This window comes from Elephantulus edwardii, unplaced genomic scaffold, assembly GCF_000299155.1.
Source record: "Elephantulus edwardii isolate Elephantulus edwardi_28Jun2011 unplaced genomic scaffold, EleEdw1.0 scaffold00068, whole genome shotgun sequence".
Taxonomy (NCBI): Eukaryota; Metazoa; Chordata; class Mammalia; order Macroscelidea; family Macroscelididae; genus Elephantulus; species Elephantulus edwardii.
Genome location: NW_006399818.1, coordinates 1404853 through 1430815, shown reverse-complemented (window position 1 = coordinate 1430815; position 25963 = coordinate 1404853). Strand labels below are relative to the sequence as shown.

The 25963-nt window shown below is 38.1% G+C and overlaps 1 protein-coding gene across 1 annotated transcript in view; it reads left to right on the top strand.

Annotated features, from left to right (window-relative positions):
- Positions 1 to 25963, top strand: part of NTN4 (netrin 4) — a 174662-nt gene that overhangs the window by 141000 nt on the left and 7699 nt on the right. Inside the window, exons 6-8 of the mRNA XM_006888490.1 lie at positions 14863 to 15076; positions 15435 to 15550; positions 21803 to 21871. Of these exons, the coding sequence (XP_006888552.1) occupies positions 14863 to 15076; positions 15435 to 15550; positions 21803 to 21871 (399 nt within the window). The remainder of the gene's footprint in view (positions 1 to 14862; positions 15077 to 15434; positions 15551 to 21802; positions 21872 to 25963) is intronic.

Below are 25963 nucleotides of genomic sequence, written 5' to 3'. Positions count from 1 at the left end.
TGATTTTACTTGGATGCCCAATCAATAGTCATGGTAACAGCAATTAAGAAATCAGAAGACATGTTATATTGAGAAATCTGCTGTCAGGGACCTCTCCAGAGTACTAATCAACAAGAATGACTGGTTAAGACTAAGGTTTGCCTCATCCAAGCCATCATAATTTCAGTTGCTTCCTATGCATCTGAAATTTGGACAATAAATAAGGAAGGCAGAAGAATCAATGCCTTTGAATTGTGTTGTTAATGAAGAATATTGAATATCCCATGGTTTTTTAAAAGAACAACAACAAAAAAATCTACCTTGGAGGATATGCAATCAAAGTGATCCTTACAGACAAAGATGGTGGGAGACATTCTGCAGTGTTAGCCTAAAAGATGGCTTATTTTAAGCTGTTACAGTTAGCCTCTTCTGGTCTCAACCTACCTTACCTGCAGACACATGGTCTTGCAAATCACCAACAGCTGTGGAACTAGGATAAGAGAGAGCTTCCCGCATCGGGTAGGAAGACTTGAGACAAGCAAGACTTGTGGTGGCAAGACTTGAGGAAGACTGGAGCAGACCCTATTGGCCAGACCCTGGTGATGGTGTTGTAGAAACTGGCACTGCTGTGGAGAAACTGTAGCAGGGTGTGACCTAAGGCTTCTTGAATTTATACTGCCCATAATTAAAGATTTTTGCTCTTCTTGCCATATACTTGGAGGAGAAGCTACTTTTAACTGCTGAGGCAAACCTTGCTGGATGATTTGGATTAGACAGTTGAACTGAAACCAGAGCCTACACTTATTGAAGAATTGTGCCTTAGAACTTGGGCTAAAACTTGGACTTCTTTTGGTGATATTCTTTGTCCCCCAATCTCCAACTTACTTCCCTAACAAGCCCCATTCTAAACACCGCAACTGTGAGTCTGTGAGTCAACAATGAATAAACTCTTGCTGTTGGTGTGGCTCTAGAGGCACCATGGACCTGGGCTGTAGCCTCTTTATCTGCTTTCTGCTTTGAGATAGTGAAGGGCTGTGCTAGTCTCATTCTCTATGGCCCTTTCAGAGAGACAGTCATGACCCTGTGATTCTATTTCTCATTTTCTCCTCTTTAGATACAGTTTGTCCCACACACTTTGGGGCATGTTGCTAGGAGAGGCCAGTCCTTGGGAAAAGACATCGTGCTGGAAAGGTAGAGTATCAGTAAAAGAGATATGGATCATCACAATGACTGAAACAATGGACTTGAGCAAGACAAGATCATGAGAATGGAGCAGAATAGGGTAAGATTCAGATCTGTAGTTGGTCAGGTTGCTGTGATTCGTTGTCAGCTTGATGGCACCAAACAACAGTAACTATCAATGTATGTAGAACCAAACAGACAAAATATCTTACTTCCATGGAAATTCAAGTAAATATGTAATTTAAAAAAACAATATGTATTATAAAGAAGTAAGGGATACAGCCATGGATTTTAGCAAAGACTAAATACATTAATGCAAAAGAGGGATTTAGGAATCAGGAGAGACATTAAAAAGTTGGAGCCAACAGGGCTTATTTCTGTAGGGGTGAAAAAAATCCCAATCTCTGACCATGCACCTAAATAGATTGTGAATACAGTAACTGAGCAGGTGATTTTTCTTTAAAAAAAAACACACAGAGAGAGAAAGAAAAATAATAGTACCTGGTACAGTCAAATCTTTTAAAACTTAAAAGAGTGAATGAATGAAAATCCAGAATCTCTGTAAACGTTCATTAAAATTAATAAAATTATTAAAAAAATTTTTTAAAAGAGTGATAAACATTATATTTTAAAAAAAACTTCCCAGAATAAAATTCATCTGTACAGTCAAATGTGCTTCCTTTAGTTCTAACAGAAGTAGCGAAACACATATATGAAATTGCATTTTCACTACCCAGAATGTCTTAAAAAATACCCAAGAATGAAGTTAAAACTGATGAGCATAATTGAAATGATACAGAAACCAAATGAAGGTCAGCACAGTGGTCATACAGCATTAAATATGAAAGGCATGGCTTTTGGATCTATTAGCGTTATAGATTACATAATAAATATGCTTAAATGCCTTACTTTTTGTTCCTTTTTCCCCCCTTTTTTAAAAAGAATTTTAATGAACATTTACAGAGAATTTGGATTTCCATTCATTCATTGCTGCACTTCTCTACCTGCCCAGCCCTCTCCCCCCACCCCCCAGTTCGCTCCTCTCTTTCAAAAGTAAAATACTTTTTTTTTTAAAGAACATACAAAACATTACAGAGAGGCAGGCAAATCTTGTGGATAAATTCAGTTACCTTTGTTTGGGATAATTCTTTCAGGAAACATTACATTTTGGTGAGTGAAAAAGGTAAATCTTAGCCTAGATTACCTTCACATCTATTTTAGCATTTAAAATTTTAATTAGCACACACTTTGAAGATTGTAGAACTACCTCCTTTGAAAATAATACATAAAACATTTAAAGCAGCAATGGAAAAATGTTCCCTAAGGATAAACCATGATGTCTTTCACAAAGTAAAGTTCATTTAAACTTTTTCTTTCTTTTTTTATAGATATTCATCCAGTATCAAAAAGTGATAGAAAGATAAAGAAAACAATACTAAAATAGGCAAAAATCTTTGTTTCATCCTATGTTTGGCTTCACCTTTACTATAGTAACAGTTCATAACATCTTTTCTGTTTGAAGTTATGTCTAAAAATCACTGCCCCTCTAAGAACATCAGCAAGCAGCTATGTAGCTTCTGTAATTGCTTTAATATTAAAAATTCCCCATCTCCCATCAGGAATTCTGTAGGGCCTTGGCCTTTTCAGGAGAAAATACTTGTTGGGAGCCTGGGAGGCACTGCCGAAGGAGTGGCAACTGGGCCGGACAAGCAGCAGCTTCTTTCCCAGCCGAGGCCTTGAACTTTGAGTTCCATTTTTAGAAAAGCTAAATTAGGAGTAAATAGATCAGGGGATTTTTCTCCCAGTGCAACATTTACTAACAAAATAGCAAAAGCTAGATTAATCAGGTAAAACTAAGTAATACTAGCAATTTTAAAAAGGTAAAAGCCTGAGATCATTGATGAGATATACAGCAAGGTTGGCATCATGGATCTCTCTGGTGAGAGAAAGACATGCACACGTACTCCTTGAGTGCTAGTGAAGGTGGGAATCAGGAGAAAAGGTGGCAAAGGTTTACTTTGACTCCATCATTAAAGGCTTTAGCAACCTCATGAGAAAAATGGAAATCACAACTCTTCCATTATGTTCCTGGCCATTTTGCACTCATATGTATCTGCTTATTATGTGCATATAGGTTGACAGTTGTGACCCTTCTTCTGTATTACCTTGATGTTGTTGTTAAACACTGTCGAGTTCAGTTTGACTCATAGCAACCCTGTGAATAACAGATCTAAACTCGGGCCCATTGTCATCATCTCTGATGTCCTTGATACCATTGCTACAGTCGGTGTGTCTATCCATCTGGTTGAGGGTCTTCCTCCGTTTTGCCCACCCTTCACGTTTCCACGCATAATGTCCTCTCCCAAGGAATAATAACCTTTCCTACCAAAGTGTGTAAGATGATGCTTCACCATCTTTGCCTCTATGGAACACTCTGCTTGCACTTTCTCTAAGACAGACTTGTTTGTTCTTTTGGCAATCCATGGGATACTCAGAACTCTTCTCCAATACCACAGTTCAAAGGCATCAATCCTTTCTCTATCATCCTCATTCATAATTCAGTTTTCAGATGCAGAGCAGGTGACTGAAAGACCATAGCTTGAATTAGGCACATCTTAGTCTTTAAGCTGACATCATTGCTTTTCAGTACTTTGGAGAGGTCCCCAACAGCAGGCTTTCCCAGGACAATGCGTCTTTTGATTTCCTGACTGCTGACACCAGTGGTTTTGAATGTGGATCCAAGATAGATTAAGTCATTGACAATTTCAGTATTTTCTCCATCTATCTTGATGTTGCCTAGTATGAAGTCCAGTAGTGAAGACCTTGATGACTATCTCCCAATAAGCAGTAAGACTACACATCAGACCGTACTTAGTTTTTCATTATTGTTGTTAAGTGCTATCAAGATTCCTGTGTACAACACAACAAAACACTGCTTGGTCCTGTATTATCTTCAGTCTTTGCCATGTTTGAGCCCATTGTTGCAAACACCGTGTCAGTTAATCTCATTGAAAATCTTCCTCTGTTTCCAGTTAGTCTTTGCTTTATCAAACTTTTTTTTTTTACCTCCAACATACTCTTCCACAGAGAGAAGTAACAGATGCATTTTTTTTTTTCACCCAAGAAAAGGAACTTTTCCAAGAAAAGGAAAGGAGTCTAATTCCATAGGACTTAAGAGAAATCCAGAAATTTCCTGTGTGGTCCTATGTTGCCACAAAATTCTTCCCAGTGCAGTGGAGTGCAATTTATTTTGAAAGCCAGTCAAATAGTTGTTGTTTGTTCATTGCCATCAAGTCAGAGCCAACTCATAGCTGATCCTTTAGCAGGTTTTCATAAGCTGTAAATCATACAGGAGGAGACTGCCCATCTTTTCCCTGCAGAGCCAGCAGCTAGTGGATTCATACCACTTGCCTTTGGGTTGGCAGTGCAACTTCTTACCCAGGAGGCCACCAGGGTTCCCTATTTAGATCATTAATATCTTTTTTTTAAAATCAATATGACGGTGATTAGTCTTCCTCTGTGTTCCCATGTACCATCAAATACATCTATAATTACTTATTTGCATATCTCTTTTTCCCCGTTCAAGTAATGTGATCTTTTGTATGAGTTTTGTTGGTTTTCTAAAATATTCAGCCCCCAGCCTAGTTTCTATCAACACTAACATTCAAGAACTTGTAAGTGAAGGTATAAATAAATTAATATCTATTATGAGTATTTTAATACTACTAAGTTTCAGTCAGATATTCTTTGATCATTTGGTACCATTTAATTCCTGTACCAATTCTAAATATTTTAAATTCTTTCATTTCGTCACAGAGATATTCCTATGGCATGGGTATTATTGTTCCCATTTCATTAATTTCAAAAAGAAATGAGATTGAGATGGGTATTTTTTTTTTGCAGTCTTATAAATAATAAGTCTCATAATCAGAATTTAAACTCATCTAGCTTCGTCCTTGGAAGTAAGAATGATGCGACTTCATCTCATGTACTTTGGACATGTTATCCCTGGAGAGAAACAGCATGCTTGGTAAACTATACTATCAACCAAGCAATGAGGAAGACCCTCATTGAGATTGTCAGTGGCTACAAAAATGAGCTCAAAAGTGGCCACAATTGTGAGAGTGGCATAGAACTGAGCAGTTATTCCTTCTGCCTGCTATTTCCTTCTCTTGTCCATTGAGTCACTTTGTTGTTGGTGGGAGCCATTGAGTCAACTACGACTTAGAATAGCCTTAGAAACAGTCAGTCTCAACCTGATCCTACCCTCTGTCATCCTCATCATTTCTAATGAACTTGAGCCCAATGTTACAGTCACTATGTCAATCCATCTGTTTGAGGATCTTCCTCTCTGGCCCTCCACCTTTCCAGACATGATGTCCTTTTCCAAAAATAGCTCCCACCTAACAACATGCCCAAAATGCATGAGACAAAGTTTCACCATACTTGCCTCTATGGAGCACCATGGCTGCACTTGCTCCAAGACATATTTATTTGTTCTTTTGGAAGTCCATGGATGTTCAGCACTCTTCTCCAACACCTCAACTCAACAGCATTGATTCTTATTCTGTCATCTTTCTTCATTGTCCAATTTTCAGATGCATAGCAAGTATCTGAAAAGACTAGGGCTTGAATCATGTGCCCTTAGTCTTTACACTGGCATGGCTTAATGTTAAGGAGTTGTGTTGCCAACCCGAAGGCACACTGTTCTAATCCACCAGCTTCTCCATGAAAAATATGGGCAGTTTCCGCCCGTGCAATTAACTGCCTCTGAATATCAACTGGAGGGTCAACTATAAGTTGGTTCTGGCTCCACATAGCAACATTATTTTTTTAGTACTATGCTTTGGAACAAATTGAAAACATCTAATAACAGCCTAGTCCCTACGCTTGTTTCCTGTCTTCCTAAAAGATCTTACAGTCAATTTCCAAACAACTAAATTCATTGTCAGGCTTTGAAGTTGAAACAAACACTAGTTTCACAAGGCTATTTGAACATGTCTCCATCTGTTGTTTCATTAACACTTTTTTTCCTGTTAGAAACCCCTCTGGAGCAATCTTATATCCTAAATGTTAATGTGCTAACGAAGGACAGTATGTCATATAATTGATGCATTTCTTCAAACATACAACTCTAAATAAAATTTAATGTTTAGCTATTATCTAAATTCTTTATTTGAAGGCAGTTTGTTAGGAAATCATTTGTTAACTACCCACTTCCTCTGTCTCAGCTGTTTTGAAAGGTTTGGATAGTTTCTTCATGTTTTCCTACAGCCATATAAACAAATCAGTACAGAAAATCATATTTAAAATAAGTCATTTGTCTTATTTAAGAATTCTAGTGAAAATAATGGTGAGTTTATATGTTCAAATATTGTTATTTTGACAAGATGGCAACTTGTGTCAAACTTGGGGGTTGAGGGGTGCTGCCTGGGGAGTACCTGCTCTTCTAATGAATAATTTGCCATCTCGAAAGACAGCACTGTTTTCTTATAAACATACCTGCTTGTCTCATGCAAAGCACCATTTTATAATTTAAGAAAAGCTTACCACAGATGTAGATTCTAAAAATTATAATGGAAAGAATAAATTAAGTCCAGAATGATAACATGCCATGTTAGTTCAATATTCAATATTGTAGGGGAGCTCTGGTGGCCTAGTGGCAAGGAGCTGCAACTACAATCCCAGAGGCTCACGGTTCGAATCCACCAGATGCTCTGCCAGGAAAGGAGGGACAATCTCCTCCAGTACCAGTCAGATCTGATTTGACAGTACACTCACACAAAAATATATATTAAAAAAAATATTCAATATTGTGGTTTATGTCCAAAAACAGGAAAAGAAATAGCTGATAGCTAGGGATGTATCAATGCATGTATATCACACTTTAATTGGCTGGTGTCTTTAACATTCAACTGTGGAAAAATAAGTGGTTGGATTACATTCTGAAGTCAGCAGACAGAAATATTTGTTGAAGAATCAGAACCTAAGCTAGAACTTAATGTGATTCCCCTCACTGCCCAACCAACAAGAAAATATTTTGCATTTTAGAAGAAAATAAGAAATGTAGATCCCATGTGTCAGATATTGACTGCTTTACAAACCTCAGGAGACAGGAATGCAAGGCAAGTCGTGGTGTGCAGTCTGGAAATGTATGCCCTGATAAGTGTCAGGGCTTTCTGCCTGGAGCTAGTTCTGCATAGTTTCCAAATGGTATTTTTATCTTGTAATTATGCAAAAAGTCACATTGACGGAGATCCACTAGTATGTGTGATAGAATCACACATTCTTCTCTGGTCATTTCTGAAATGTGTGTAGGTTTGAAAATTATATGTCTCTACAGAGAAGTCAAATTGTAGAGATGCCTGAATTTTTCTGTTGGAGGAGAAGATAATGGTAAAGTAATGTGTCACTAAGGTTGCTTCTCCTTGTATTAGATATTTTTTTAATCTTGGCATAATTATTTTTCAAAAGTAAACAACTCTTCAAGGGCTCTCTTTTTTATTTTAAATTACATGCTGAACAACTTGTTCAGTTCTTAGCACACGATAGGTGCTCATTAACACAGAGAAGGAAGCTTTGATAAGAAGCTGTGCTGCAATACTGAAGGCAAGTGGTTCAAATCTACCAACTACTCTTCAGGAGAAAGATGGGCAGTCTCCTCCCATGCAATTAAACTTCTCGAGAAATCCACGGGAGGGTCAGCTATGCGTCTGTTCCAATTCAACAGAACACAAAAACAGGTGATTATTAAATCTTTGCTGAGTAAGTGAATGAATAAACAAATGCTACCTTAAGCAAAAAGATAACTTGTTAGTCTTTCAAATTATGTTGAAGTGCTATGATATAATAGAGAGCTCTGGTGGCTTAGTGGTAAAGACTTTTGCTGCCAACCCAAAGGCATTCCGTTCAAATCCACCAGCCACTCTGCAGGAGAAAGATGGGTCGTCTCTTTCCGTGGAATTTCCTGTCTCTGCAAACTCACTGGAATGGCAGCTATGACTTGGTTTAAACTCAATGGTACACAACAACTCGTGGCCTAGAGAGTAAGAAGTAGTGCTGCGAACCCAAGGACAAGCAATTCAAATCTACCAGCTGCTCTACAAGAGAAAGATGGACAATCTCATCTGCAAGGGGGTCATCTTTGAGTTGGTTTGGGCTAGTTGGCAATGGGTTTGAAGTGTTTTATAGATAAACAAAACAACATAGGGGAGAGAGTAGTTAACTTTCTGAAGGGAGTAGGACAAGAAAATGTGCCAGAATCTAGATGAACAGTTGGGCAAAGGGAATTCAGGCGTGGCCAACACAATGAGGAATGAACTAGGATAATGTGTTCAGGAAGCTGCACAAGCTATTTATTACAGAAACATAAAATACAGTATCTATAGATTAGGCTGGAACAAACAACTATCTATATTATTCTCCTTTTCAATTTGCAAACCCCCACTCATTTTTTTAAAAAATCTGGTTCCTGTATGCAAATGATCCTCATGCTGTGAACTTTGTTTTATTCTTTATGTCTATGTTTTTTTCATCTCAGAGATTTTTGCCTCTCAGTTTCTACGTGATGGTGGTGGTGGTGGTAGTTGCCATTGAGTTGCATATGACTCATAGTGACTCTATGTACAAGAAACTTGAACTCTCTCCTATTCTGTGGCATGCTCCTCATTTCTGACAAACTTGAGTCCATAGCTGCAGTCGCACATCTGGGTAAGGGTCTTCTGTCTTTCACTGACCCTCCACCTTTCTAAGCATGATGTCCCTTTCCAGGGAATAGCCTCTCCTAGCACCATGCCCAGTGTATGAGAGATGAAGCTTTGCCATCTTTGCCTGTTAGGAGCACTCTGGCTACACTTTCTATAAGACATGTCTGTTCTTTTGGCAGTCCATGAGATATTCAGTACTCTTCTCCAAGACCACAGCTCAAAGGTGTCAGTTCTTCTTCCTTATTTGTCATCCTTATTCATTGTCCATCTCTCAGATACATAGCAAGTGACTGAAAATACCATGGCCTGAATTAGGCACCAGATTGGCATCATTGCTCGTTAGTATTTTGGAGAAGTCCCTGACAGCAGACTTTCCCAGTGTATCTCCTGACAACTTCAATCCTTTCTCCACCTATCATGATGTTGCCTGTTTGCCTAGTGGTAGGACCTTTATTTATTTTTATGTTGAGATGTAATCCTTATTGAAGGTTGTATGCCTTGATCTTCTGCAGCATTTCAAGTCCTCCCACTTTCAGCAAGCAAGGTGCATCATCTGCATAACACGGGTTATTGATGGGTCTTCCACTGATCCTATATCACACTCCATAATCCATCTTCACAAATTATTTGCTTAGCATACATATTGAATAAGTATGGAGAAAGGACACATTCACATTCCTGATGCACACCCTTCCTGATTTTAAACCATGTAGTGTTTCCTTGCTCGGTTTGGACAAAAGCTTCTTGTCCTAGGTATAAATTTCTTATGAGCACAATTAAGGTTTCTAGGATTCCCATTCTCCTTAATGGTAGCCATAGTTTGCTATGATCCACACAGTCAAATGCTTTTGTATACTCAGTATTTTTATTATAGTATTTATTACAGTGTACTTTTAAGTTTCTCTATTTTGCCCACAAGGTAAGTTCCTATAGGGCCAGAACCATTTCTTATAAATTAGTCTTGACATCTCTACAATAACTGTTTAGTTAATATTATTTAGTTAATAATTATATGTACTAAGTATTTTCCTGATTGCTGGTACCAAGAGTGTTAATTGTGGGTCAAAGCAAAATGAAGCTATTGACAGTTTAAATCTCCTCTCCAGCCATCATGACACTGCCCATCTAGTGGTAAGAATCTTTGTTGTCTTGACATTCAAATGTAATACATTCCAAAGGCTGCATTCCTTACCTTCCATACAATAAGTTTTTTAAGTCCTCCTCACTTTCAGCATGCAAGGTTGTGTCATCTGGATAACACAGATTATTGGTGAGTCTCCCTCCAATCCTGTTGCCACATTCCTCTGCATAGAGTCCAGCTTCTCAGATAATTTGCTCAGCATACAGATTGAATAGGTGTGGAGAGAGACTACAACCCTGATGTACTCCCTTCTCAATTTTAAACTGCCGTATTCCCCTATTCTGCTTGCACAGCAGCCTCCTAGTCCAGGTATAGGTTTGGCATGACCATAATTAAGTGTTCTGGGATTCCCGTTCTTCTCAATGTGAGCCACAACTTGATATGATCCACAAAGTCAAATGCCTTTGCCTAATCAATAAAGCACAAATATACATTCTACTGGTATTCCTTTCAGCCAACTTGCTTGGATCCACAATGAACACCTTGGTACCAACAGTCAGGAAATAAGGAGACGCATTGCCCTAGGAAAATCTGCATTTGGTGACCTCTCCAAATTACTGAGGAGTAAGGATGTCAGTTTGAGGACTAAGGTACATCTTATTCAGGCCATGGTCTTTCCTATCACTTGCTACAAATCTGAGAGCTAGATAAGGATAAGGATCACAGAAAAAGAACTGATGCATTTGAGCTGCGGTGTTGGAGAAGAGCACTGAACATCCCTTGGATACCCAAAAGAACAGATATATCTTGAAAAGGATGCAGCTGGAGTGCTCTTTGGAGGCAAGAATGGTGAGGCTTCGCCTCACATACTTGGGCAAGTTGCTGAGAGGGGCTATTCCTTGGAGAAGGACATGATACTGGAAAGGGTAGAGGGTCAGCAAAGGAGAGAAAGACCCTTAACCAGGTGAACTGACATAGTGACTGGAATGGGCTCTTGTGTGTCAGGAAGTGTGAGGTGGTACAGGATAGAACAGGGTTCAGGTCTTATGTTGATAGAGTCGCTATGAGTTGTACTCGACAGCATCTAACAACAATAAAGTATTTTATATACATGATCTTTACTCCTCACATGAACCATAAAAGGGAAGATATTCTTATTTTATTTTACTGACCAAATAGCCCTTGAGATAATAAAATATTAAGAGTAAAAAGTAAATAAATTGCTCAAAATCATACAATTAATTCAGCAGTTGAACCTAAATGGTTTTAGTGACAAAGAATATAATCGATAAAACCAGTTTCCAAGAGGAGAAAGAATGAATTGATGGGATTCAGGGTATTAGTTGCGAGTGTCCAGCAGTGGGCTTTGTGCCTTGTTAATATAATTTCCTGTAAAATAACTTCATCGCCCCTGTATCCCCATGAGATGAAGATCCTCTGTTGAAGAAGTCTGGATTCAGGGGAGTCAAATAATGAGCTGGCGAGAGGCAAATCCAAGTTTTTCTCACTTGATTCTATGCGAAAGGAGTAGAAAGATGGCAGCAAAGAGGTTTTGAAATTCAGAAAAGATGATCCAGAAGATCGTCTCAACAGATAGCCTCGGCATTATCAATGAACTACAGTCTTCAGGCCTAGTGGGTAGGTACATTGTTAAAAGCCTGGAGAAGTGCTTAAACAGCCAACCACTGTGAAAAGTATTCTATTATTTTCTTTTAAAATCCAGGTAAAATTGAATAAATAGGGTTCACGAGTTGAGGAGACTCAACTGAAATAAGGATACATGAATTTGTGAACCCAAAAGTACTTTTTTATTTTTAACTTGGTTCCGCTATTGTTGCTATCCCAAGAGCAAAGAAAGCATTAGGAATTGTCCAAACTGTGAATGGCAATCAACTGTGGGAGCAGGGAAAGGATGCAAGGGGAAATTCTGATTATTAGTGAGGGTTTGCAGAAATAGCGGGTGTAGATCTTAGTCCATAAAGCCAGATTTCATTCAATCCAAATTAAATCTAACTTTCCGCCTGTACCAGCCCTAAACGCTGTCAGCTACATGGAGCTGAAGGAAAACAAGGAACCATTTGACCTAGTATCACTATAAATCTGTCAATATCACCTCTCATTGTGATTTTAATGTTGCCTGACTATGATTCATTTCCTGTCTCTTACTCTTTCTCCTACAGAGACATTTCATATTATTCTCTTCTTTACTTCCAACATTGCTCTCCCAGCCTTCCTCTTACCTAATGACCTAGCTTTCTACTTCATCCAGAAAAGACCCTTAACTGGAAGAAAACTCCCATTAAGCTTCACTTATCTTCATTTATCCTCTTGTCTACATTTTTGTCTGTATGTTAAGCCTTCCGTCTGGCAACTCTGGACTGATCATGTTCTTCTCTAAGGCTGGTGCCTCCTCTTTTACACCAGACCCATCCTGATTTTCCTACTCAAGTTCAAGTATACACCACCAGCAAGTCTGCCGTCTTTCTGAGTCATCACTTCCCCCTTTCTGCTGGATCCTTCCCATCAGCATCACCCAAGCTGTAATTTCTCCCATCTCAGAGCAAAACAAAAACCCACATCATCACTTGAGTTCAGATCCCTATCCAGTTTCAGCTACCACAATAGTTTGTTTGGTTTTGGTTTTTTTAATTTTTTATTTTGTACTGGTTTTGCTTACAAAGTTTGTATACGTTATTTTTTAAACTAGATCTTTCCCATTTCCTTTACCCACCCTGCTCTCTACCCATCAAATTGAGTGACCCTATAATTATACCCCAACCCATCCTCACCCCTCTGCTTCTACCCTCCCCCCTTGTAGCCTCATACCTGTTTTACTAGTGATCTGTTTCTTCCATAATGATCTTATACAGTATTTGTCCTCATAGATCTGAGTTAGTTCACTTAGCAAACTGCTCTCTACTCCCTCCCAAGTTATATAATAATTGTTGAAATCATTGCTCCTACATGCTACGTAGTCATCCATCATATGAATGTACCACAATTTCTCAATCCGTTTGATTGATACCACACAATATTTGTTTCTTTCTAGAAGAGCACCTCAAAAGAGATGTCTGGAAGGCAGCTATGCTCACCACTATATCCCTGATGTTGAACACAGAAATCTCATATGACCTAGCTATTCCATTGTTAGGAATATACCCCAAGGAAATTAGAACTCAGATACCAACAGAATGTGTACACCAATGTTTATAGCAATGTCATTCACAATAGCAAGAAAATGCAAACAGGTTAGATGTCCATCAACAAACAAATGAATTGAGAAACTGTAGTACATCCACACAATGGAATACTATGCAGCAATAAGGAATAGTGATTTCTTAAAAAATAAAATAAAACATAAAATAGTATATAAAACTTATAAAATAGTATATAACATGGGAGAGTCTCCAGATGCTCTGCTGGGGAAGGAGGGCCAATCTCCTCCTGTACCAGTCAGATCTGATTTGACAGTACACGCACACAAAAAACAAACAAACAAAAAAAAACATGGAAGAGTCTAGAAGTCATTCTGCTGAGTGAACTAAGTCTCATAAGGACAAATATTGTATAAGACCATTACTATAAAACTAGAAGGATAACTAGTAGGATGTGTATATAAATGTCTAAAAGGGGAAGGAGAAAGGGGAACGAACAGGGGACAAAAAAGGGAAGAGCTGTGTAAACCACTAGGAAAATAGAATTTTGTGGGCTTATTGGGTTGAAGGGGAAGAATTCAATGAGGACTCAAGAAGACAGGGTAATAATAAATCTAAGCAATCAAATTAAGACAGACTAGAAAATAACAGGCATAAATTAATAATGTTGTTGTTGTTGTTATGTGCCATCGCGTTGCTTGTGACTCATAGTGACCCTATATACAAGAGCTCTAAATGCTGCTCTACCCTGTGCTAGCCTCGCCATCTCCGACACACTCATTCCCACCACTCCACTCACAGAATCGATCCATCTCATCGAAGGTCTTCCTCTCCTGCGCCGTCCCTCCACTCTCCCAAACATGATGTCCCTCTCCAAGGACCAGTCCCTCCTTGCAACATGCCCAAAGTATATCAGATGAAGCTTCAGAATCCTTGACTCCCAAGGAGCGTTCTGGCTTCACCTTCTCCAGGACAAACCTGTTTGTTCTCCTAGCAGTCCACAGTATAGTCAACACTCTTCTCCAGCACCACAGCTCAAAGGCATCAACTCTCTTTCTATCATCCCTAGTCACTGTCCAACTCTCCGATGCATATCACATAATTATAGGGAATACATTATGAATGACTGTATGACACACAATATAAATTAATGATTACATAAAGCACCGTGTCCATGAGTAAAACACAATGTATATTAATTATTTTATGCAAACCAATTTAAAAAATTTTAAAAGAGCTCTCTGTACTTGTACTCAAATTCTTATCCTTTTATTTACTTGTACTTGTTCTTCAATCAGATTCCACACCGATTACATGAAACTTCCTCTCAATGGCCTCTTGTTGTCAAATTCAGTCACCTCTTCTCACCTCTCACCTTCCTTGATCTATAGGTACTTGACACATCACCTTCATCAATAAAACTTTCTTGCTTGGCTTCCAGAACACCACACTCGGGATTTTTCCCTTTCTCAGTGACCTCTGTGTCTTCTTTGCTGGATTTTCCTAATCACCTCAACCAAAAAGCATCAGCAGTTAATAGCCTCATTTCATAGGCAATGCCTTTAGTTTTAGAATAAACTATCTGGTTCTTTACACAGTTTCACACAAACAACGTGCTTTTGTAACTCTCTCTTGTCTATCTGTAATTTAATTAGCTTTTATTCTCTAAATGTGGTGAAGGGAGACCATTTTGGGATTGCCGGGCCTAATATCCATAATCCGGTCACCCATTCATCCTTGTGTGTCTTCTTTGTTGTAGCGTGTTCCTGCCATCCAGTTGGATCAGCTGTCCTTCCTTTCAACTCAGTGACCTTCTGTGACCCCAGCAATGGTGACTGCCCTTGCAAGCCTGGGGTGGCAGGGCCACATTGTGACAGGTGCATGGTGGGCTACTGGGGCTTTGGAGACTACGGCTGCAGACCCTGTGACTGTGCTGGGAGCTGTGACCCGCTCACAGGAGACTGCATCAGCAGGTGAATGTACAGAGCTCTTACTCTCCTCTGTCTTTCAGATTCTTCTGAAAGTCTGATAGCTTTTTAAAAAAACCTTGCATGACAGTAGAACAAAGATCTACTTGCACAGCTTTCTAAAGAGCTTTATTAAATTACAAAGTCCAGTCATTTCTTATGCCAAGATTTTATAGGTGAGTTGGGGGGGTGTGTGTGTGTGTGTGTGTGTGTGTGTGTGTGTGTGTGTGTGTGTGTGTGTTAGGAGAGAAAACACTGTTTCTGGAAAATGAAAGAATGGGACTGGTATGGTTTAAATCTCATAGATTTAATCTAAAGTCTAAGACATTTCTTCCTAAATGTTCATTGTTTTCCTTCCTGTTAGCAGCACAGACATAGGTTGGTATCATGAAGTTCTTGACTTCCATTCCGTGCACAATAAGAGTGAACCCACCTGGGAGTGGGAGGACGAGCAAGGATTTTCCGCACTTCGACATTCAGGTGAGACAGCAGCTATGGCCAGACATATTTCCAGGTCTAGTTGTGTTTTTTTGTTTGTTTGGTTGGTTGGTTGGTTGGTTCTTCCAGGTCTAGTTTTAAAGGGGCCCTCATGGTGCCTCATGGTTAAATGCTCAGTTGTGGACCCAAAAGGTCTGCAGTTTGAGCCCAACAGCTGCTTAGGAGAAAGGTGCAATGATCTGCTTCCATAAAGATTACGGCTTTGCAAAGCCAATGGGGCAGACCTACTATGGTCTGTAGCGTCACCATAAGTTGCAATTAACTTGACAGCAATTAATTGGGGTAGAGATTTGCCTAACAATGATTTGTGATAAGAGGAAACACTTTTTGGACCCCGTTACTGGGAACTCTTTAGTTCTAAGTTTTAATAAAATAGTGAACCCATTAATTTTCAACTCTGAAATATAGCTCAGGGCTATTTTAACAAGCTTCTGTTCTTTTTTCCCCTGATTATTATGCAGCTTAGCAATTATATTTCATTACAATAATTTAGGTAGCTAGTACAGAAAATTTGGTCAAACAGAACATATTAGCAAAAAGATATGTTATTGTTGTTAGGTGCCATGGAGTTGACCCTACATACAACAGAAAGAAAAACTGCCTGAAATAATACAACCAAAAATCTCATGGCCCCACTGTTAACACTTTAGTGTGTTTTCTTCTTTCTAGCCATACTGTTTTACACAACTGAGAACTAGTCCCATGTGCCAGATTAAAAAATGTATAGATTATTAAAACTTAAATACAATATCACACAGCAAATGTTAAATATTAGCACCTATGTTTATAGGGGGATTTTTACAGCTACAAAACAAATCTTAAGCTTTGAGTGTAATTTTAATATTTACTAAGTATAAACCACATACTAAAACCAATAAAATTCTGATCCACAATATTAATTAATTAAATATAGAAATGATTCTTGCTCTATTGTGTGAATTTCAGAATAAAATTTTAAAGTAAAATAAACCCAAACCCCTCTCTTGGGATTTTCATTGTAACTGCATTGACCTTATAATTGTTAAAAAAATAATAGCTTTAAGGGAGCTCTGGTGGCCTAGTGGCAAGAAGCTGCACTGCAATCCCAGAGGTATGCGGTTCGAATCCAGCAGATGCTCTGCTGGAGGAGGAGCAATCTCCTCTTGTACCAGTCAGATCTGGTTTGACTATACACACACAAAAAATAGTAAGATAAATTTAAAAAAAAAATATTAGTAATTTCAAAACAGGGACAGCAGAGCACGGGGCCAAAATCAGAGTCCTTCTGAACGAGGAGTGCTTTGCAACTGTACAGGTCTCACACTCAGGAAACTGACCCTGCTCATTCACCAAGGCTCACAGTTTGCTAAAAAGAACAGATCCAGACCATGATCAATACTCTTTGGAGGGGTTTTTCCCCTCAGCCTCTTTTTCCAATAGCAAGTAGAGTCTTACTGCAACCTCTGCCTTCTGAAAAATGAGCCTGACTCAGTTCCCTTTTAAATATCCTTTGCTTCTATGAATCTAAACTCCTAAGCACTAATGACTGATTCTATTTGATATTGCTGTGTAAAGCAGAGAATTTATTAAAATATTAACTTACAAAGCCATTTGACTAAGAGTCTCTGTGAAAATTTCTCCCAACATCATATTATTAAAGATTTATATCATAGGGAAAAGTTAAACAAATTGTGTTGGAGACAATGGAATTGAATCAAGATAGAGCAGGGTTCAGAACTCTTGTGCATAGGGTTGCTATGAGTTACAGGCGACTTAATGGCACATAACAACAACAACCAGCATATACCCAACACCTACATCCTACCATCTTATAGAAAGTCAGTTTTACATAGAACATTTTGATCAAATATTCTATAAATGAATCCTTATCAAAAGGGGAGAAATGTAGAACAGAATTCTGAATTTTAATGACATTTAGACATTTTGGAGGTATAAAGGCTAGACATGCCCTCAAAATTATTATCCTGAAATGATCTTAAAACTTTAACTCTTAAACCAAAAATATCATCTGAAGTTTTCTTTAAGCAATAGTTTAGCTTGGTTAATAAAGAATGTCTGCCTTGAACATTGTGTTTTTAAAAAATTATGCATATAAGACCAAATTGACGACAGCAATTCAAAACATTAGAGAAGAAATGTAGAAAATAGTGTATTCATGTTTGTGGTGGAAGAAAAGCAAAAAAGGAGAAGGAAAAAATGCACAACTTGAAGAATGTATTCAAATGTCTCTGAATAGATAGAAATTATTGAATTGATATTATTTGAATTGGTATATGTTTTGATGTGTGCATTTTCAACAGAAATAAAAAGAAAATCATCTTCACCATCTAGATTTTCTAGGTCGTATAGCCCTGGTCTGTCCACTTGCTGAACAGAGGTAACTCATGGTTATTGTGAAGCTGAACACTGTGACACTGATGTGTCAAATGTGATAATGTTAACCATGGTGGACAGTGTTTGGTGGAGCTCCCCAATTAAAACAAGCTTGGAGGCAGGAGTGGCATCCACTTCTGAAATAGCTTGCCTCCAGAGACTCTATAAACTTGGACAAATGAAAGTTATACAAGAGTCCAGGCCTTTCTTTCATAGGGTCACTATGAGTCATCTATGACTCGATGGCCCTTAACAACAACAGCAACAGATATTTACCAGAAATAGGAAAAGAAGTAGAAGAGAAGTAAAAATAAATAGATAAATGGGTGAAGGAAAAGCAATATACAATGAAGTGTTGATGAAGCATTATAATTAATATATTTATTTCAGTTAATGTTATAAAACAATATGCATGAATAATCAAATGAAATTATAATTACAATGTTATTTGAAAAGAAAAGTTCCAATTTCAGGTTGTCTACAATTTATTAAATTGCTTTTACACATCTTTTTCTTAAAAATGGCATCATGGAAGATACAAATTTGAGATGCTTTTAACAAATCTGATATATAATTGGCTTATTCTTCTTATTCTTCCTTAATGGATGGATTCAGAAAGATTGTCAGTGATCGAATGCCTTACATAAGTGAATGATTATGTTTACAAATACTGGGTTTTGTTCTGGAATAAACTGAAGTATTAGTTGCTTTCCAAACTAAACAAAAAACATTCTCCCAGAGAATTTTTTAACCCTTTAAAAATCCAGCTCCTGCATTTCAGAAGAAGTTACTTTGCCAGTCTGTATCATGTTTTATTCACTTAATGTAATATTCTGATCACTTTCTTAAGAATTATTTTATTCACTATAGGATAGAAAGTGGAGAAGTTAAGATAACATGAAATTGTCACATTTATCTTTTCAACATTCAAGCAGATCAAAATCTTTCTGCCTTAATGTCACATAGTTTGAAGTCTATTATTTTAATGTCTTTTAGTGATAACTTTGTAAAGTTTTTTATTCTATTTTTCTAACACAGTTTCCATAACTCTCTACTTTATCTGCTTCATCAGATCTATAGTAATCAAGTAGTTAGGATTATTGGACACCCAGTGCACGTTACTGAATAGCTGGCAGTATACCGAATGAGCACATGAAGCATTGGCACCAGAGTAACTCCAGACTATGTTCACAACAGCTGTCAGGTCTATGATGTCCTTCAGAGCTTCTGAAGTTTATCTGGATGAGCACCAGATTGAAGAAGTTATTGTTCAATTTTCAGCTAACCAACATTTCCTTGGGTATAAAATAGTTCTCTTCAGCACCCTTTTCAACTAGTTATAATTAGTTTCCTAAGCATGGTGTCAATTAAAAAAAGAAAGTTACTTCTTCAAATATATGTGTTTGTCTACCTACAAAAACAAAGCAATTCATTGACATCGAGTTGAAACAGCTTTATAGGTGACCTTTCAGCAGGTTTTCAGAAGCTGTAAAATCTCATGAGAGGAGACTGCCTTTCTCCTGTGGAGCAGCTGATGGATTTGTACTGCCCATCTTTGAGTTGGCAGCACAACTCCCTACCAGCTAGGTAACCAGAGCTATATATGTCATAAGTTTCTGTAGAAGCAGTAGTCAGCTAGGAATATAATGCACTGTATCAACAGGATACACTTCATTTCCACCACCTCTTTTGAGAACACCAGCTATAAAACATTATTTCCCAAACAACAAAACTGACTTTAAGTTGTACCATAGAACTATAAACAGTGCTTAATTTTTTAACATCCTAGCAACCCAGTATACATAAATAGATTCTTCCCCCACTCTGTGCCCTACCCAAATTCTTTTAGATTTCTTTTTCAGAAAACACAACTGAGTTTAAACCCAATCAACGAATATTCATTCACAAAGAAATTTTAATATTTAAAGTCTAAACTATGGGAGAAGGATATTGGAAAGCATCTAAAGATTTTCAAATAATAAACCTGCATAGGTTCTTATACTCTGAAAATTGAAGGGCTACAGAGAGCATTAGGAGGTCTGGTGGTATAGTGTATTATGTGTTGAGCCACTAAACAAAAGGTCATGGTTCGATTCTACAAGTCACCCCAAGAAAAAAAGGTGAGCAGTTTCCTCTCATAAAGAAACATTGCCTCAGAAATTCAATCTTCTTGCTGTTATACAAAATCTAGTAGAAAATGACCCATAGCTGACCCTCCAGTGGCTTTTCAGAGGCAGTAAATCGCATGAGAGGAGACTTCCCATCTTTCTCACGGACCATCTGGTGGTTTTGAACCCTGTGCCTTTGGGTTGGCAGTATCTTACTATTAAGGCACCAGAGTGCTCTCAAAGGCAGTGAGTTTGGGATTTAAAGAGAACATTCAGTCACTCTGGTGGTCTAGTGAGTTACCTGTTACACAACTAACTAAAAGCTCAGCAGATCAATTCGACTAGCCTCGTCATGAAAGAAATATGGACAGACTCCCGTCCTAAAAAGGTGAATAGGCTTGGAAATCCAATACAGGGTCATTGTGAGCCAAAATCAACTTGATTTCAATGAGTTTGGATTTATGAAGAGTACAAAGTTAGGGTTCCATTGGTTTGATGGCATGGTAGATCAGTATACCATCCTGTTTTGGTGGAATTGCCAAAGGCTGTGGCTATCTGAAGAACCCTGGGGAAGCAGCAGTTAAAGCTCTCAGATCTAATCAAAAGAGCAACAGTTCAATTCCACCACCAGCATCTCCAAAGGAAAAAAGATACAGCAATTCTTTTCTGCGAAGACTTACAGCCTTGGAAACTTTATGGAGTAGCCCTACTTGAACCCAACAGGTCAGTGTGAGTCAGAATTCACTTACTGCAGTCATTTTAGGAGAGATTGCCCATCTTTCTCCCATAGAGCGACAGGTGAATTTTGACCACCAAAGAGGCATGCATGGGCTTTGGTTTAACAGCACTGCTCTCTCTAGACTACACCACCAGAGCACACTGACTGTTGCTATGGGAACATGAATTGTACAAACAAATAAATCTGTTTTCTGTAGGTCACTCGTTCTGTTTTTTCCTTTCTATTAGCATAGAATACTAATGTTGTATACCATCAAGTCAGAATTGACTTGTAATTAGTTTTCCAGCAGGTTTTCAGAGGCAATAAATTACACTGGAGGAGATTACCCATCTTTCTCCCACAGAGCAGCTGGTGGATTTGAACTCCAAGTATTTGGGTTAGCAGTGCAACTCCTTACCATTAAGCCACCAGAGATTCCTACAGAATACTAATACTACATTGTATTTAATCATTGTGTGCATTACAAACATTAACACGTGATTTATCTTGCTATATTTTTCCAACAGATCAGTATTTTATTGAGTGATGACTAATTCCATTCTGAAAAAGATCTTCTTTTGACTGACTTTTCACAATATCTCATTATACTTGGATTATTGGTGTTGTTAGGTGCCACCAAATTGACTGAAACTCATAGCGACCCTATGAACAACAGATCTGAACCTTTCACTATCCTGAGTCATCCTCACCATGTCTGATATTCTCTAGCCCATTGGTAGGCACTTTGTCAGTCCATCTTGCTGAGGGTTGTGCAACCAGGATGCCCCTTAGAGGCAAGCATGGTGAAATTTCTATCTTACATACCTTGAACCTGTCTGTTGTCAGGGAAGGGCAGGCCTTGGAAGAAGACATCCTGGTGGGAAAGGTGGAGGGTCAGAAAAAAGAAAGGAAGACCCTCAACATGTATGGATTAGTTGTATTAATTACTTACATCTTAAACAGTTATGGCACCTGGGTTTATCTTATTATTTTTTTTTTTACTGAGCTAACACATTTTTCATTTACTCTCTGTAGGTAAATGTGAATGTAAAGAACAGGTGTTAGGAAACCCCAAGGCGTTTTGTGGAATGAAATATTCATATGGTAAGTTTTAAGTTCTTGAATGCTTCCGAAAACATATTCAAATTCAAGTACAAAGAGTGTTTTAGGAAATTGGAAGCCTTCCCTACAACTTTCTCAATAAATCAAAGCAATAGTTTTGCATAATTATTCTAAGCATTCTGGTCTTAATTTAGATTTTCCAATATCTACTTCCTAAACCACGTGGCTCTGAAAACTCTCTGAATTTTGATAAATGTCGATAGTTTCAGAGGCAGAGAGGTTTCAGGCCTTTTGTTCATAAGGTTGCTGTGAGTCATGCTTGACTCAAAGGCAATCAACAACAACTACAACAATATAGTATTGAGTATATGTCCTGAGAAGGGTAGGATACTAGTAGAGTATTATTATACTATAATGGGCCAGTGTCTTCAACATTGCATTTAATGTTAAGAAAACAAAAGAAAATCAAGAAAAAAACCCTCACCACTGGACCTATAGGCAGTATCAGGAAAAGAAAAGATTGAGACTGCCAATGATTTTTTTCCTGATTTGGAATCATAATCAATATACTTGGTACCACTAGTCAGGAGATCAGAAGACATATTGCACTAGGAAAGTCTACAGTCAGGGACTCTCCAAATTATTGAGGAACAATGATGTTAGTTTGAGGACTAAGGCACACCTGATTCATTATCTTTTCTATAACTTGCTATGCTGCTGAGAGCTGGACAGTGAATAAGGATGACATTGAAAGAATTAATGCCTTTAAACTGTGGTGTTGGAGAAGGATACTGAATATTCATTCATTGAACTGCAAAAACAACAACAACAACAACAAAGAGTGTGTGTGTGTGTGTGTGTGTGTAAATATATGACTTGGAGAAGGTGCAGTTAGAGTGCTCCTTGGAAGCACAGATTATAAAATTTCATCTCATATACTTTGTACATGTTGTAAGGAGGCTGTTCCTTAGAGACATCATGCTTAGAAAAGTATAGGGACCGTAAATGAGAGGAAGACCCTCAACCAGGATTGACACTGTGACTGCAGCAATGGGCTTGAGGGCATCAGAGAGGATGCAGGTGGCACAGAATAGGACAAGGTTCACAACTGCTGTTCATAGTGTCACTATGAGTCATACTCAACTTGATTACACCTAGCAAGAACAATGGGCAAATAAGGCAAACAACAAAAAAGAAAAAACAATTGTGTCATCTAGTCTCTCCCTATAGATGTTTTGTATCTTAATAATAGAAAATTATAGTCTCTGTTGATGTTGTTATTTTGTACTGTTGAGTCATAGCTCATAGCTGTTCCTCTAGCATGTTTTCAGATGCAGTAAATCACATTGGAGGAGATTACCTATATTGTTAAATAAATACCTAGCTATAAATATTCCTCTAGTTTTAAAGAATTCCTGGGCTGGTTTATCATGTAGATATTCCAAACAGAAGGTGCCCAGTGATGCAATGGTTAAGCCATTGGCTGCTAACTGAGGTAGCCGTGTGAACCAACCCCACGGCTCTGTTCTCATTACAACCAAGGGTGACAACCAGGACAGGTCTACTGTGGCACCCAGGGTCACTGAGTCAGAAATGACACGAAAGCCAGCCACAGCAATACCAAGCAGAAATGAGCTTAAGATGTTACTGCATGGTGATTAGGAGCACAGCCTTTCCTTCTGGACAGACACAAGCTTGATTTTTGCTTTACTGAAGAGAATTAAAACTATTTTTAAAAAAAATTTCCATTGTTATTATTTTTCTGTGTGTACCATCAAATTGGGTCTGACTGGTACAAAAGGAAATCACCCCTCCTCCAGCAGAGCATCTGGTGGATTCAAACCATGTACCTCTGGGATTGTAGTGCAGCTTCTTGCCACTAGGCCACCAGAGCTCCCTTAATTTAAACTTTTCAAACCAGTTTCCTAATCTGTAAAATTGGGATAATGCTGTCTCTTTCATGAAATGAGATTTTGTTGTTGTTATTGTTGTTGTTTTCTATATTTTATTAATTTTCATAAACATTTACAGAGATTTTGGGTTTCCATTCATTCATTGTTGCACTATTCTCTCTACCCTCCTCCCAGTTTGTTCTTGTCCAAATGTCACAGTGCTTGTCAAAGCCAGTTTTAAAGCACACAGAACACCACCTAGAAATACTAGATCCTCGGTAAATGGGAGAAGAATAAGAGCACATCCTTTTAAAAGGCACTAAGTTCTCCGTCTCCTCTCTCTGTAAAATCTAAACTTCTACCTTTCACACAGTAGGGAAATCTATCGTATGGGGAAAAAAAGGCACTGCCCTAATAAAGACTGTTACTATCCTCAAATTCTAAATGGCTTTATGTTTACTAACTAAAGTACACTTACAGTATCTTGAAATAACATTTTCTTGGCTAGTATCTAAGGCTTTTTATTGTACCATCATTTATATGACCTAAAATATACATTACAGTAGAGAGAAAATTTTCTAACATGAATTCTGAAACCCAGCATTCGGGTTCTTGATAACATTATATTTCATCTCATAGTATTTCCTTATATTTTTCATTGTATTTGTAAACCTTATAAATCTTATCTAAAATTATAGCACATTTCCTTCCCTTCCCTTCTCATACTAAATAAATAGAAGGCAATTCCTGAAATGTATATTTCCTGATAAAAGAAAGGCAGGTTAAAGGGAATGGTATTTACTGTCAAAGGCAAAGAACATGACAATTGAAAGTCAGTGTGATTTTCCACTGAAAGTCAGTTTGAGTATCTGTTGAGTCTTATTATCATATAGATTTGGCAGCTTGTTATCTGAACCCACAAACAGCACCTTCGCATCTTTCAATACAGCTGAATTCTTTTCCATTACAACTTGATCATTTTTACAAATGTAGTGAAGAAGGACTAGGGTTTGCTGGCTGCAGCCTGATGGCTTGCTCTGGACTAGACTTTGCTTGTGGATGCAGTTGCTCCAAGTGGCCAAGTTGAACAGAGATTCTTCAGGAAAAGGGACATGTTTGTTCCTTTAGAGTATGGGTTGATAGGAATGAGCAATCAGAAATAGGCTATCTAGAAGGGGCGTTCAGGGTATGAAGCATGAAGTAGCTGGCTTACTCTCACAAAGGTAGTTATTAGTAAAATGACTTTAAGGAGGAAAATCGCCACAGCATACATGAATGAAATATAATGTAAATGAAAGATTATACAAAATACAATGTATATGCATGAAACACAATGTATCTGAATGGCAAAGATATTAATAAAAATGTAATTCACTATCTTCGTTTTATGTAATAATCCTACAGGCTTCCAGGGGAGAAACTGGTTTCCCTCTTCCCTATTTTTGTCTTAATGGGGGAGGCAAATCCACTTAATTGATTTGCTAATTTAATTTAATTCATTTAGCAAATATTTATTGAGTTGCAGTGCTGAAGAGACGTTGTTGTTGTTGTTATTGTTGTTGTTGTTAGGTGTGTAGAGTCTACTATAAGTCATAGCAATGCTGTGAACAATGGATCTGAACCTTGCCCTGTCCTGCGCCATACAGCTTTGAGTCTAGTCGAATAGTAACGTTGTTGTATGTCATCAAGCTAATGCCAACTCACAACAGCACTCTACAATCCTATGTTTTCCACATGATGTTCTAAGATGGTAATCTTCACAGAGAGTACCCTGAGGTGGGCTCAATGGTTACGTACCTGGCTACTAACCAAACGTTAAAATCCACTAGAGCCTCTGTACGAAAAAGAAGTGGCAGTCTGCTCCCATAAATATATGTACAACTTTGAACTCTAGGAGATGGTTCTATTCCATCCTGTAAGAGCATTGTAAATTGGAATCAACTTGACAGCAATGAATGTGTTAAATCTTTACAGAGGAGCCCAGGTAGCCCCGGCAGTTAAATTCTCTGCTGCTAATCCAAAGGTGGAGAACAACCACCTGGCCAACTGACTGGAAGAGATCTGTATTTGTTCCCATCCTAAAGAAGGGTGATCCAACTGAGTGTGGAAACTACAGAACAGTGTCCTTGATTTCACATGCAAGCTAAATTCTACTGAAGATTATCCAAAAATGACTGGAACAACACATCAGCAGAGAACTGCCAGAAGTCCAGGCTGGGTTTAGAAGGGGTCATGGTATTAG